Source organism: Octopus bimaculoides, chromosome 3 (assembly GCF_046866305.1).
Source record: "Octopus bimaculoides isolate indiv1 chromosome 3, ASM4686630v1, whole genome shotgun sequence".
NCBI lineage: Eukaryota > Metazoa > Mollusca > Cephalopoda > Octopoda > Octopodidae > Octopus > Octopus bimaculoides.
The window spans coordinates 21999455-22013282 of record NC_142930.1 but is presented as its reverse complement, the minus strand read 5'-3'; the positions used below and the strand labels follow the sequence as shown (position 1 = coordinate 22013282).

The 13828-nt window shown below is 37.6% G+C and overlaps 1 protein-coding gene across 1 annotated transcript in view; it reads right to left on the bottom strand.

The window, feature by feature from the left end:
- LOC106882773 (uncharacterized) overlaps window positions 1-13828 on the bottom strand; it is a 42991-nt gene that overhangs the window by 24609 nt on the left and 4554 nt on the right. The window contains exons 2-4 of the mRNA XM_014933557.3: window positions 10408-10456; window positions 9348-9379; window positions 790-847 (exon numbers count right to left, since the gene is read on the bottom strand). Coding sequence (XP_014789043.1) covers window positions 790-847; window positions 9348-9379; window positions 10408-10456 — 139 coding nt within the window. The remainder of the gene's footprint in view (window positions 1-789; window positions 848-9347; window positions 9380-10407; window positions 10457-13828) is intronic.

Genomic DNA, 13828 nt, shown 5'->3' with positions numbered 1-13828 from the left:
GAACTTGCTGGCCTTGTGCCAAAATTTGAAACCACTAAGAATGCAAAGTGAACTTCTTACTCACATGGGCATCATACTTAATCCCAAGGTGGTGGAGTACAAAACAATTCTATTTGACTGAGTGTCCATGCTATAACCTGTTGGATATTTTGATTCCTACACTAAATGAATTACAATGGTGAGATGTTTATCTTTATGTCAGCCCAGTAGTAGCATTACAGTTAAGACCAAAGCTGTGGAGTTGGAAGCAATTATTAGGTTACTGGAGCTGGTATAAACTCTTGATTTAATGTATGTTGTAATATAATGCATTGATTTCCAGTTTGAAAGATACTAGTTTATTTTCTGCACTGAGAATAATCAAACTATAGTTACTACTTTCTCCTTGTAGCAAAACAAAGAAGGGAAACCAGCTAACAAAGAAAAGAGTTGATATGATGTTGCTGATGTTATTTGCTACTACTTTACATTATTGAATATGGAGTGAGACAATTAAATTCCTCTTGGTTCTTGTAATTTTGAGATATCATGGAAAGAATATGCTGGACTGTGTTTGACATGTGATGCTAGGTATAGAAAAGTCTATAACCTTCAATATCAAGTGCTACCTACCTATGATATTTACAACTTGCTGAACTGAATTGGTGACAAGGGAAGAATAGATGCCTTTGACATTTCTTGTCTTAGCTAACTAATACTGAGCAAAGGTAAGCTATAAAAGTTAACCCATCATAGTAGTCAGAGAAACAAAGATACAGAAAGTGTGAACATTAACAGGGAAATCTTTACCATTATTTCCTGGCTGGTTTTTTCCACGTATGTATATCGCTTCTCTAAAAACCTGTTCCTGGAGAAAAGGAAACAAAGAATAAAAGAATTAGTTCAGTTGATTATATTATTTTTATTGGAGATATAGTACAAAGAAGAGCACTGGCGTCTGCTGAGATATTTGATAAACAAAATTTTATTCGTTTTGTGCACACACATGAATGATTGTTACTTCGAACGATAAAACAATTCTGACTTCTAATCTTGTTTGTCCTCTGACTATTCGTCCATCGTCTCTGTTGGCCAACTCCATTTGTGACTGTCAATGTTCTTTCTATATGGGCAATATTCTAGTGAATCGCGACATTGGGTGATTGTTGAACATTCCCGTTGCATGACTCTCCTGCCAATGAAATTTTCAGTCACGGTGAATTGAACGAAATAATAAGAACGAATTTAAAGAAGAACGAGTGGTATGTATTCCAGCCAGTTGCTGTTGTCATGATAAGCTCTAAGAGCGGGTTTCAGTTGTTGGTGTGCCCTTTCCACCATGTTGTTAGCTGCAGGATGGTAGGCAGTCGTAGGAAACCTTTTTACAATCTAAGAGGTGAGTCAATTCTGAGAAGAGATTGAATTCAAACTGATGTCCTGTGTCTGTTGTAATGGTAGCAGGTGTGCCAAAGTATGCAGTCCAATATTGAAGAGCTTTAGCTATCATTTCTGCTGTGGTATCATGAAGAGGAACGTCTTCAGGCCATTGAGAAAAATGATCCACACAAGCCAAAAGGTATATGCAATTTTGAGACGGTGGCAGTGGGCCGGTTATGTCTATATGCACATGTTGAAAATGTACATTTGGTGTTAAGAAGGTTCCCTGAGGTGATTTGACATGAATTTTCGCTTTCTGACAAGGGACGCAACTCTTGGTCCAGTCCCTGACATCTTTGTCGATATCAGCACACATAAATCGTGCAGCAATCAACTTCAGGGTGGAATTTACTCCAGGATGTGATAGTGTAGAGAAAGAAAAAGACAAACAAAGGCATATGTCTATGCTTCTTTGGAACAGGGACGTTCGTGCCCCATAGAAATGTCACACCAAATATAAACAGGAGAAAGTTTGAAAGAGAGAATTTCAAAGTTTGAGAAGTTCATCGGTTTTCTGGCTGGCAGCTAACTTTTGGAGATTGATAGAGGCAGTAGTGTGTAGTTGCGAAGGAGCGTGGTTTAGTGGTCAGGGCATTCCGCTCACGACAATAGGGTCGTGAGTTCAATTCCCGGCGACGCGTTGTGTCCTTGAGCAAGACACTTTATTTCACGTTGCTCCAGTCCACTCAGCTGACAAAAATGATTAGTACCTGTATTTAAAAAGGGCCAGCCTTGTCACACTGAATCTCCCTGAGAACTACATCAAGGGTGCATGTGTCTGTGGAGTGCTCAGCCGCTTGCACGTTAATTTCACAAGCAAGCTGTTCCGTTGATTGTATCAGCTGGGATCCAGACTTCCTCACCTACCTGCACGAAGACAAGCCCTCTCTATTCTGCAAGGCATTCTGATGCTTTACTCAGATGCTGTCATTCATATCTAAATATCACTCTGTGTAGCATGGACTCTTCAGTCTGTCCTGATTGAGGCGACATATTGTACCAGAATACCGCTTCCATCAGTGAGACACGGACACTATTCTTAATCCACCTCTCTACCTCTCATTCAAACTCACTGCTTGCATGTTCTTTCAAGGTAAGCTAGTAGCAGCTCAGCCTGTTCTTCAGTGTCAGAAGCTCCCCTTTCCAGTGCCACCCTATCATCCACTGCTGATCGTTGAACACCACCTGAAAATCTTTGTCCTCAATAGCGTAAGTAGTACATTCCTCTGTGCAGCTCTACCCCCTCTTATGTTGCAAACTCACAGCGCATGACGTCCCTACACCACCAAATGAAGCCACTGATATTGACACCTCCAAGACGGTTAATCGCATCCATGCCCATCACCACATCAATTCCATCTACCACATGTGTTGTGCCCCGCACCACTATCTCCACTTTGCTGCTACTCTTACATCTAATTTCACTGCCATCGACCGCCTGAACACTACTTGTCGCCTTTAATTTTTTGTCACTCTTGGGGTCACAAGAGACATCGTACAGCCCATGTCCACAAGGGCTTTGAACGCCTTTCCCCCCAACCAGGACTTCATTTACAGGCTGAGACTGCATGAGTGCCTCTACTTGCTTGCAGGTAACTTTAAGAGGTAGTAACTTCCCTGTGGCCTTTTCCTTGACTGTAGTTTTGAGTGATATGCCCAGTCTGTCTACACCAGTAGCAAACGGGTCCGGGCTTCATCTCCATGCAGTCCCTTGCCATGTGCATTTCCTGGCACTTGCAACATCAGCCCATGAATGGTCACTTGCTTCACGGCAGTTTTTTCTCCTCATTCTTTACTGATCATTGCACTACATTGCGAGCTTCCACAGTTGCCATCACCACTGCCTTCCACTCACTGTTTGGTGTCGACACACAGGCTTGAGCGATGAGCTCACTCATTGCCATTTTCTTGCTGCCTGGAAGTTGTTGCAGTTGCACTGGTATGTTGTCGGGAAAGCCATTTACGAAGGCCAATCTGCTGCCTTCTCTAAACCCTCTTTGGTAAAACCAGATAGCATGGCCAGTCTCTGAATCTCCACGGCATACTCGTCGACCTGTTCCCCTGTCTATCTGACCACACCTAGCTTAGCAAGCTTACATTCCTTCCATATAGGCTTCCTTCAAGTGCTGCTTGATCTTTGCTGTGCTCAGTTGGTCTTTCTCATGCATTTCCCTCCAGATACTAGGCCATGAGACCTGCTACATCATCGATGTCTTGTAGCCTAGCCACCATCTTGATCTTATGGATCTAGGCGATCAAATCCCCTTCACTACAGAAATGTCTGACGGCATCGCTGCTGATTCTTATCTTCACTGCCATCTCGTAGAAAGGAACAACAACAATGGAAAAATATATTTTTATATGGGAGCTGATATAGCTTGTCCAGCAGTATTAAGTCCAAACACATGCCCTACTTATCTCACCTTATGATAGCAGCTGCTACAATCAATCCTGGCTCGCTCGCTCATCCACTCGTGTCCATTCACCATCACTGTTCCACGCCAAAAGAGGACAACCCTGGTCTTGCTTCCCTCACTTCTTCTCTCACCATTTCTGTTCTGGTGGAGCCCCTCACCCGTTGATGTCACAGACCTTTCCTTCTGGTTCATCTCATCTCCACAGAGAAGCTGGAAATGAACAGGGTGGAAAGCATTTATGAGCACTATTGCTGAATGTTTGGTGGTACCAACATGGGAAAATTCATCTGAGAAGCACCTGGGCTATGTGAGCACTGGGAATCCACACTCTGCAAATGACCTTTTGCTATGGCATGACTTGACTTGCATCTGTACCAACAGCGCATTTGTCTGTCTATCTCTGTCCACAAGTTGAGCTCAGAGGGCTGCTGCTTCATAGCTCACAGAAGAATCTAAAGAAGCAGAGAAAGGAGGAGAGGAGGAAAAATAAGAACATGAACAAGAAGATCATGCTGGTTCCTTGGGTGGTGCTACACCTGCAACTGTTGGAAGAGGTGTGGATACTTTGGCGATGTTGTCTGCCAGCTCTGCCAAATCCTCTATGCACATTAGCTCTTTTGTAGTGGCAAGGAAACACAGGATGGTGGCTGGTAACTGCTTCCAAAGGGGCATGCAACGTCAACTATATAGCATATGTGGTGCACCTTCGTCCACCACCACTAGGAACGATCTGTATGCTCTAACACCTGATTTGTTTGGATTGGGAAATCCCAGAGGAAATTGCTAGTCTGTGACTCTGCCACTCTCTGTGGTTTGTGCTCATACCACGTCCTGCCTCTCTCTATCCCCCACTTTTCACACAGTTTCCAATGCAGCACTTTCGCTACCTGGTTGTGTCACCACAACTTGTAGTAGTTTTGGGCAAGTTTAGGGCATTCGTTCGTGATATGGGCGATGGTTTCATACACTCTATTGCAGATGCAGCACAGCGGAGACACTTGCTCATTCCTCAGGTTGACCCTCCAGTTTGTGGCCAATTATTATTATTATTATTATTATTATTTTTGTTAAAGCAGCAAGCTCGCAGAATCAGTAGCACACTGGGCAAAATGCTTAGTGGCACTTCATCTGTCCTTACGTTCTGAGTCCAAATGCTGCTGAGGTCAACTTTGCCTTTAATCCTTTTGGAGTTGATAAATTAAGTACCAGTGAAACTCTGGGGCTGATTTAATTGACAAGTCCCCTTCCCCAAAATTTCAGGCCTTGTGCCTATAGTAGAAAGGATTACAAAGTGAACTTTTTAAACATACAGCCACGCCTGTACTTATGTTAAATATGCTTGCTTTTCACGTGAACGGTGTCTGTGTTGATTAGGTGAGTTAGTTTTAAAGAATCTGATGAAACAATATGAAAGTTGTGATCTCAAGGGAAACTATTTCTACTTTGATTTACATTATAATCAACAATAAATATATCACTCAATGGAAATGATCAATACAAAGTAAAATGCAAATGACCAACTATATACACTGCATTCTATGCAAATATAAAGTTTATAAGCTTCATGCTAACTTGTTATACAAGTCACACTACCACAAGTATTTCTCACAAAATAACTGCGCTGAGAGTTAGGTGGAGGCACTACAATGCAATAAAAAAAAAATATTGTATCTATCAATAGCAAAAATCTCTAAATATATACCATTGGTTCTTAAGGAGACCCTTAACAATTTCTAGCTATAGTTTCAATACTTATATCACAATATACTCACTTTGTTGAAAATATAATGTGTGTAATATATGTCAGTTTCATTAACATCAATAAATATTGTTTTACTTATTATATTCCTTTATACCATCCATCATGATAGAGATGGTCATCTGAGAAATATATTATTTAATTCTAGATTTCAGTTCATTGAGCATAGGAACATAGCCAATTTAATGTTACATGATAAAGTAAAAGTTACAACTGTTGAATATAGCTACTGTTATAACCCAGAAGTATATTGACTTATGAGTAGAATAGCATTCTAAAAGTATCTTTGCTCTGGTAAACTGATGCTTATAAGTCTTTTGTCATCATAATACTCATCATTGTCATCACTGTCTTGACTCTGTTCTTAAAACACGATATAATGAAGCTTTTATCTAATTATATCTCTTTTATCTTTTACTTGTTTCAGTCATTGGACTGCATCCAAGCTGCGGTACTCCCGTCAAGGTTTTAGTCAAAGACAATGACACCAGTACTATTTTTTACTAAGTTTCGTACTTATTCTACAGTCTCTTTTTTTGCCCAAATCAGTAAGTGACAGGGATGTAAACAAACTGACATCATTTGCCAACTGGTGTGCATATGTGTGTGGGACACACACACACACAACAGGCTTCTTTCAGTTTCTGTCAACCAAATCCACTCAGAAGGCTTTGGTCACTCAGGTGTTTTAGTAGAAGACAATTGCCCAAGGTTCCATGCAGTGGGACCGAACTCCAAAACCATGTAGCTGGGGAGAAAAATAATTTCTTACTACATGGCCATGCCTACTCATGCACCACATAGAAAGATTTTTCAATAAATAATTTACTCAGAGTAGATGATGCACTACCATTTACTTTTTAAGTTCTTCTGGTCTAACAGTAGAATTAATGTGACTGATATTCCAGCCTGAACATCTGCAGAGATCCTCACAGTATTCTAATTCTTCTAAGAATGGCTCCAATATCTTTTTGTTATTGGACAGTCATTTCCATTCATTACCTTATTGAGTTCATTTTCTTTGATGAGAATATCAATGTTTCAGATGCATATCTAAACTCTAGTACAACAGTAGAAAGATTTATCTTCTCATTAGAGATAGTTATAAAATAATTTGATAATGCACAGTAATATTGATATGTAGGTCATTGTGAGAGGCTTCCTGACATTTTACTTTATATCAATATATTTCTAAACAGTATACAGTCCAAGAGCAAGAAATGGGAGCTGAAACATTCATGTATTTTCCAGAGGGTATGTGAGAAATAAACAATCGAAAATTGAAGTGGGATTGTTAGAATTAGTTCAATCCAGCATATTCAACTATTTTTTTACAACTATTTTGGGTTGTCTACTCTTTAATAGACAATCAAATACTTTGAAACTCATTTTTAGCTAATGAGTAGATACAGAGAAATATGCTCAAAACTAATTACAGTCAAGTACTTCTCACTGAGATATAATATAATTACATGGAAAAATGTGAGCATGAAAAGTAATATTCTTAAGATTATAAACCTAGAAAAGTACAGGACAAGTTATTACACCTGGAAAAGTATAGGACAAACTATTACTTCTAGTAAAGTAAAGAATAGGAAACTTTTTACTTAAAATATTGCAGCAAAGAATGCCAGTTCTTCTAATTTATCCCTTTGCAGTTCTCATCTTTTAAATTTATTGTACAAAACTGTTCAGCTAATTTGTAAGTTTGTCTAATTAGTCACTTTTTTCTGTATTTAAGGTAGTAAATTAGCCAAATTCTACTTAAATAAGTATAGTGTTATTTGTAAACTATAATAAAATAAGTTTTAATATTCAAATTTTAATTTTAGCTGCAATATTTTAAGTAAAAAGTTTCTTATTCTTTACTTGTCCTATATTTTTACAGTTGTAATAACTTGTCCTGTACTTTTCCAGGTTTATAATTTTAAGAATATGACTTTTCATGCTTGCATTTTTCCATGTAATCCATGATTTTTCCAGGCATTGCTGTTATAAGATAATGAATAATGTGTCAATTAATAATTTAAGATTTTACCTTATAAAATAATGAAAGATAATATTTCAATTTTTCCATGTAAGTGATGATAATATTTCAATTTTTTTCGAGTTTAATTTAAATACATGTTGTAATTGAATTATTTGATATTACCCATCTCCACAAAATTAATGGCAGGGATTTTTACCATGTTATTAGTTGCACCATACCTCACCAAAAGTTACAAACAACAAGACCCCAAAACCATCAGTTACCAGGCTCACCTTAAGTAACTTAATTCTATAATATTAGGAGGTCACAGAAATTCATTAAACAAAAAAAAAAAAAAAATTTCCAATGATTCCAGGATTTTTTTCCGAATCAAAATAAAGGATTTGCAGCATATTAGGAGGTCAGGGTACTTGATTCCATGCAAAAAAATCAAATTTTTTTTTTCTTTTTGTCTTAGTGAAAATCGTGCAAGTGTTAATATAGAAAATGACCATAATGTTGTTGTTATTTAGCCTCAAATAAACCCTGATACTGCAAGCGTGTCATCAAATACATTCCAGCCTTCAGCAAACCGTCCTTTTAGGGATAATCTAGGACATTACATACAATGGGCATGTGATTTAGGTAGCGGGATACTTTGGCTGCTACTTTTAGCATGTCAAGTGACTAGGTAGAGGCTCTTTCATTGGTTTGATTGCATGATGAGATTTTTTTTACACATATATGTAATATATATATATATCATCGGCAGAAGTTAGAGAGTAAGTCAAAAGCTGAGAGTTTCATGTATTGGCACTTATCAAACACAAATAAGTCGATTACATTGGCGTGCTAACGTTTCTGCCAGCTTGCTGCCTTAGAAAGTAAACATTCATTTTAGAAATATATTCTTTATTCTTATTGCTGAAGCATTACTCCCTTACTTACTGCCGTGAAATTTCATAACATTTTACTTCATAACTCTTTTTCTACTAATTTTTGTTCAATGTGACTAGCAACTCTGAATTCCTCATGCATTTTTCTATCATTTAAGCCTAAGAAAGGTATACTTTTAATTTAAAATTAAAAAATGTATGTTAACTGAAGATGCATATCTGCCTTACAACCCCCCTTGAGGTCGCAGATATTTTGATGTAACTTTTTTTCTACAGGACCAAATCTTAAACTGTTTATGCCAAAGTGTAGCTGAAGAGGTGCCCTCTTTAAAACTATTAGCAGTTTGCAATTTAGTTGAGAACTGAATTAGTGGTGAAGCTTAGAAGCTGCTGCAATTGATGAAATGGTGGACTTGAGAATATATTCAACCATGGTAGTGGTTGAATGATTCTACTTGGAGGATAAAAATAACTTAGCTTAAACAACCCCTTCTTTTTTGTTTTACATTTGTTTGATTGTGGAGTAAATTTTAGTAAATCAAGTAATATTACAGTCAAGCTAATCTTTTTTTTTTATTGCCAAACATTGAATTGAAATAGGAGTGAAAACTGTTTCATTAGGTAGACACGTTTTATCTCGAGAGACATGTTGTATGTGGTATGTACACTGTAATCAAATCCTCAGTGATTCAGCACATTTACATCAGCAATGCTGCAGCAATTACTTTGTGATATTTAGCAAATACGCTTGATACGACTATGTTTTTTGTTCTGCTTAGTCTTTACATAGGTTTACATTCATAAACACACAGACACACACACACACAGACACACACACACACACACACTTGCATACATGAAATTTTAACTTAGTAAAAATTCTGACTTACATTTATATAGTCTTTTAATTCTTGGCATGTGTCTGTAATAAGAACAAAGGTGACAGTTATAGAATGGTATAAAATAATCAAATAAAAAAATTGAGTGTCTGAAATGAATGAATGGATAATGCTGTCAAAATGTCTCCTAGCTAATGACTCATTTGCTAATGCTGTACTTGCATCTATGCATTTTGTTAAATTTTAGTAAGGGCTTGAAATCAACTCATGCATATAACCTTCAAAACGGTATGCACATTCATGCAGAGAGACATTAAGTAGTGTCTGTTGTTGTAATACCTGGGATAAGATCCAGGTATTTTACAACTATGTTACACTTTCAAATGAACATGTTTACAGCCTCTTGAGGAGGCTGCTGTGAGTTAATTCTTGTATTCAGTTTCTTTGTGAAGCATATGGGAGGGAATTCTTCCCACTTATTAGGACAGGCTGTCTAGCTGTTGTAGGTGATCTGGTGCCCATGTAAAACAATGCAATCATCTCGCCAGGGAAAAAAAGAGAAACAAAACTCATCAAGAAGCCATTTTAACCGAATGTGATTACCAATGAATGCTTGCAAATTATTAAAAAAAAAACCTTTTAATAGATTTAATGTCGAAGGCAATTTAGAGAAGGAGGAGAAAGAAAGAAATTAACAGAAAATTAAGAGTGGAGAAATATAGTGTGATAGATGAATGGGAATAAAGCTTAAAAGCGTGGAAATGAAATGTTAGAAGACAGTTAAAGGTCAAATTTTATAGATTGGTAGAAATTACTTATAGGAACTAAAGGTATGTTTTTGCCAATGTTTGCAACAATAAACGCATTCTTTAAACGTGTTTACAAGAGAATTCTCAGAGAACAGGATGAGAAATTGTTCTTTGTTACAGAGTGAACAAAATGATTTGCCTTTATCATATGGGAAGGATCTAGATAGAATATTCTATTCCAAATCAAATTGTTTATTATGTTCCTTTAGAGACCAAATTAATTTACTAAGCCCAGTACTGGTTAAAAAGCACTGGGAAAAAATGCAACAGATGCAAAGTAATAAAAACAAATCAGTACATACATCTACTGCAACGTTTTTTCTTATTTCGTCGGAATCTCATATGTGGTTTCTGGAAAAAAAAAAAATAGAAGTTATATTAGTAAGGTGCACTTAATATTTTTTTTACTGGCTAAGGTGACAAGCTGGTACAATTGTTAGCATGCCAAGCTAAATACTTAGCAGCATTTCGTCTGTCCTTATGTTGTGAGTTCAAATTCTGTTGAGACTGACTTAGCTTTTTAGCCTTTCAGAGTCAACAAAATAAGTTCCAGTTGAGTACTGGGGTTGATGTAATTGAATTACCCGCTTCCCCAAAATTGTTGGCCTTGAGCCAAAATTTGAAACCAATAATTTTCTTACTGGTCACAGTCATTAGATTCAAGGCATGCTGATTTATGTTTCAATTCCACCTTCAAGGATCTTGTTCAATCTTATCATCCCTGGTGTCTATTCTATTGATTTATTTTGAAGGGTTAAGTTATCTTTTGATGTAAAAGAATGCAGCTTATCACTTGTATATCGAACTACATATACGCATATTGTCTACTAAATTCCACTCATAAAGAATTGATCAACTACAACAAAAGGTTTTGAAAATAAAGTAATTTTTCATTACTACTATATATCCATTTATCAATGAAAATAATTTGGATTTTGGGCTTATAGCCATAATGTTGTGGGTTCAATTCTTCTACCAGGTAATGCATTGTATCCTTGAGCAAAGCACATCATTCCATGTTGCTCCAGTCTACTTAGCAGAAAATGGGTACCATCCTAGTGCTGGTGCAGCACTCTTTCCTCTAGCTGTCACATCCTTGATGTTCTGTAGGACAAAGGTGAGGAAAGGCGAGAGCTTATATATGTTTGCTTGCAACTCCATAGACGCCTAAAACAACAAAAGCATGGTACAAGTTTCCATACTTACTTATGAGTGAAGGCTAAGCATATATATTAATGGTATATCAAAAGGAATGATCGGAAGAAATATGAGCATGTATAACTAACATTAGAGAAATTGTTTTTGCTGCTAGATGATATTCATTACTTATGAAGAAAGAGTGGAAGCTAATGTCATTTAAGTAAATCGAAACGAGCACAGTAATAAGTATACCTTGCTGAGAGAGAGAGATGACAATGCAATGGCTCTGGTATAGTGATTTGTACTCATGAACATATAACTGGCTGAAATAATTTTCATAAACCTTCCTAACCCATTAAGCAAATAGCACACTTAAAAGTGCATTGTACCTTTCACATTTATTCAAGCTTGCTTTAACAATATTTGATTCATTACTATTTTCCCTTTCGTTACTTTAATGGTTTACTATTGACAGCATGAATGTTACTGTGTAATATTTATGTTTCAGTCAATCAAATCCTTGATCTATTTTCAGTTCCCAGCTGGAAACATCTTATCCTTTAAAAAAGTGTGAATATCATATTGCTCATTGATGCTTAGATTTAAAAACAGAAACAGTATTATGCAAATGTAGTAAATTACCATTCTTATTTTTATTATAGAATGAAACTCTATTCTCTTATCACCCTTATTTCTAGAAAAGTGTCTAATCTTTGGAGTTTTTCTATAGACAAAACTTCAAGGTCAACCATTCTCTGTATTATATTTATCACTCTTACTCACCTATTAAAAAAATTTATAAAGAAGAGAACTTCTCTCTCTTTATTCCAAGTCTCCTTTTCTTTTTAACCATACAGACCTGCTAGCCATGTACATAAGCATGGCTGTGCAGGTAAAATGTTTGCCTCCAAACCACATAGTTTCAGGTTCAATCCCATTGCATGGCACTGCTGCTATAACCCCCATGTACATACATACATACATGCATGCACACATACATACAGTATATGTTAAAGAAGAAAATGGAGAGGTTTAACAGATAACAGCAATTTATTAATATATTGTCAATTTACATTTGCCTACAATTGTTTCCATATCCAACTCATTCAAATTACAAATTTATAAATTAAAATTGCATTTTGAAAATTGCGAGTTAAATATTTCTTAAGAGCAAAAAATTGACACAAAAGGAGTTACATCTTAATTGATTGAGTTTTCTCAACAGACTCATGAGAAGACTCAATCGATTAAGATTGCAATTTTAATTTGTAATTTGTATGAGTTTTATATGGAAACATTTGTAGGCAAATGTAAATTGACAATATGTTAATAAATTGCTATTATCTGTTAAAACTCTCCATTTTCTTCTTTAACATATACTATCATCATCATCATCATCGTCGTTTAACGTCCGCTTTCCATGCTAGCATGGGTTGGACGATTTGACTGAGGACTGGTGAAACCGGATGGCAACACCAGGCTCCAATCTAATTTGGCAGAGTTTCTACAGCTGGATGCCCTTCCTAACGCCAACCACTCAGAGAGTGTAGTGGGTGCTTTTACGTGTCACCTGCACGAAAACGGCCACGCTCGAAATGGTGTCTTTTATGTGCCACCCGCACAAGCCAGTCCAGGGGCACTGGCAACGATCTCACTCGAAAATCCTACGGGAGCCAGTCAGGCGGTACTGGCAACGGCCACGCTCAAAATGGTGCATCTCATGTGCCACCCGCACAAGAGCCAGTCCAGGGGCACTGGCAACGATCTTACTTGGCTTGCCGGGTCTTCTCACGCACAGCACATTTCCAAAGGTCTCGGTCAGTAGTCATCGCCTCAGTGAGGCCCAATGTACGAAGGTCTTGCCTCACCACCTCAGCCCAGGTCTTCCTGGGCCTATCTCTTCCACGGGTTCCCTCAACTGTTAGGGTGTGGCACTTTTTCACGCAGCTATCCTCATCCATTCTCACCACATGTCCATACCAGCGCAATCGTCTCTCTTGCACACCACAACTGATGCTTCTAATGTTCAGCTTTTCTCTTAAGATACTTACACTCTGACAGGTATTCACATTGACATTACACATCCAACGGAGCATACTGGCTTCATTCCTTGCGAGCTTACGTATGTCCTCAGCAGTTACAGCCCATGTTTCACTGCCATGTAGCATGGCTGTTCGTACGCATGCGTCATACAGTCTCCCTTTTACTCTGAGTGAGAGTCCCTTTGTCGCCAGCAGGGGTAAGAGCTCTCTAAACTTTGCCCAGGCTATTCTTATTCTAGCAGCTACACTTTCAGCGCACCCACCCCCACTACTAACTTGGTCGCCCAGATAGCGGAAGCTATCGACTACCTCTAGTTTTTCACCCTGGAATGAGATAGAAGTTGTTTCCTGTTTGTTTGCAGTCTTTATTGCACCTGAACATCTGCCACAAACAAAAACTAACTTGCTAGTTAACCTGCCTTTGATGTTGCTGCACCTCTTATGTGTCCATAGCTTGCACCGGGTACATCTTATAGAGTTACTACCTACTCCTTTTCTACATACTGAGCAGGGCCATCTACCTGAAGGGGTTTGTGTTTTA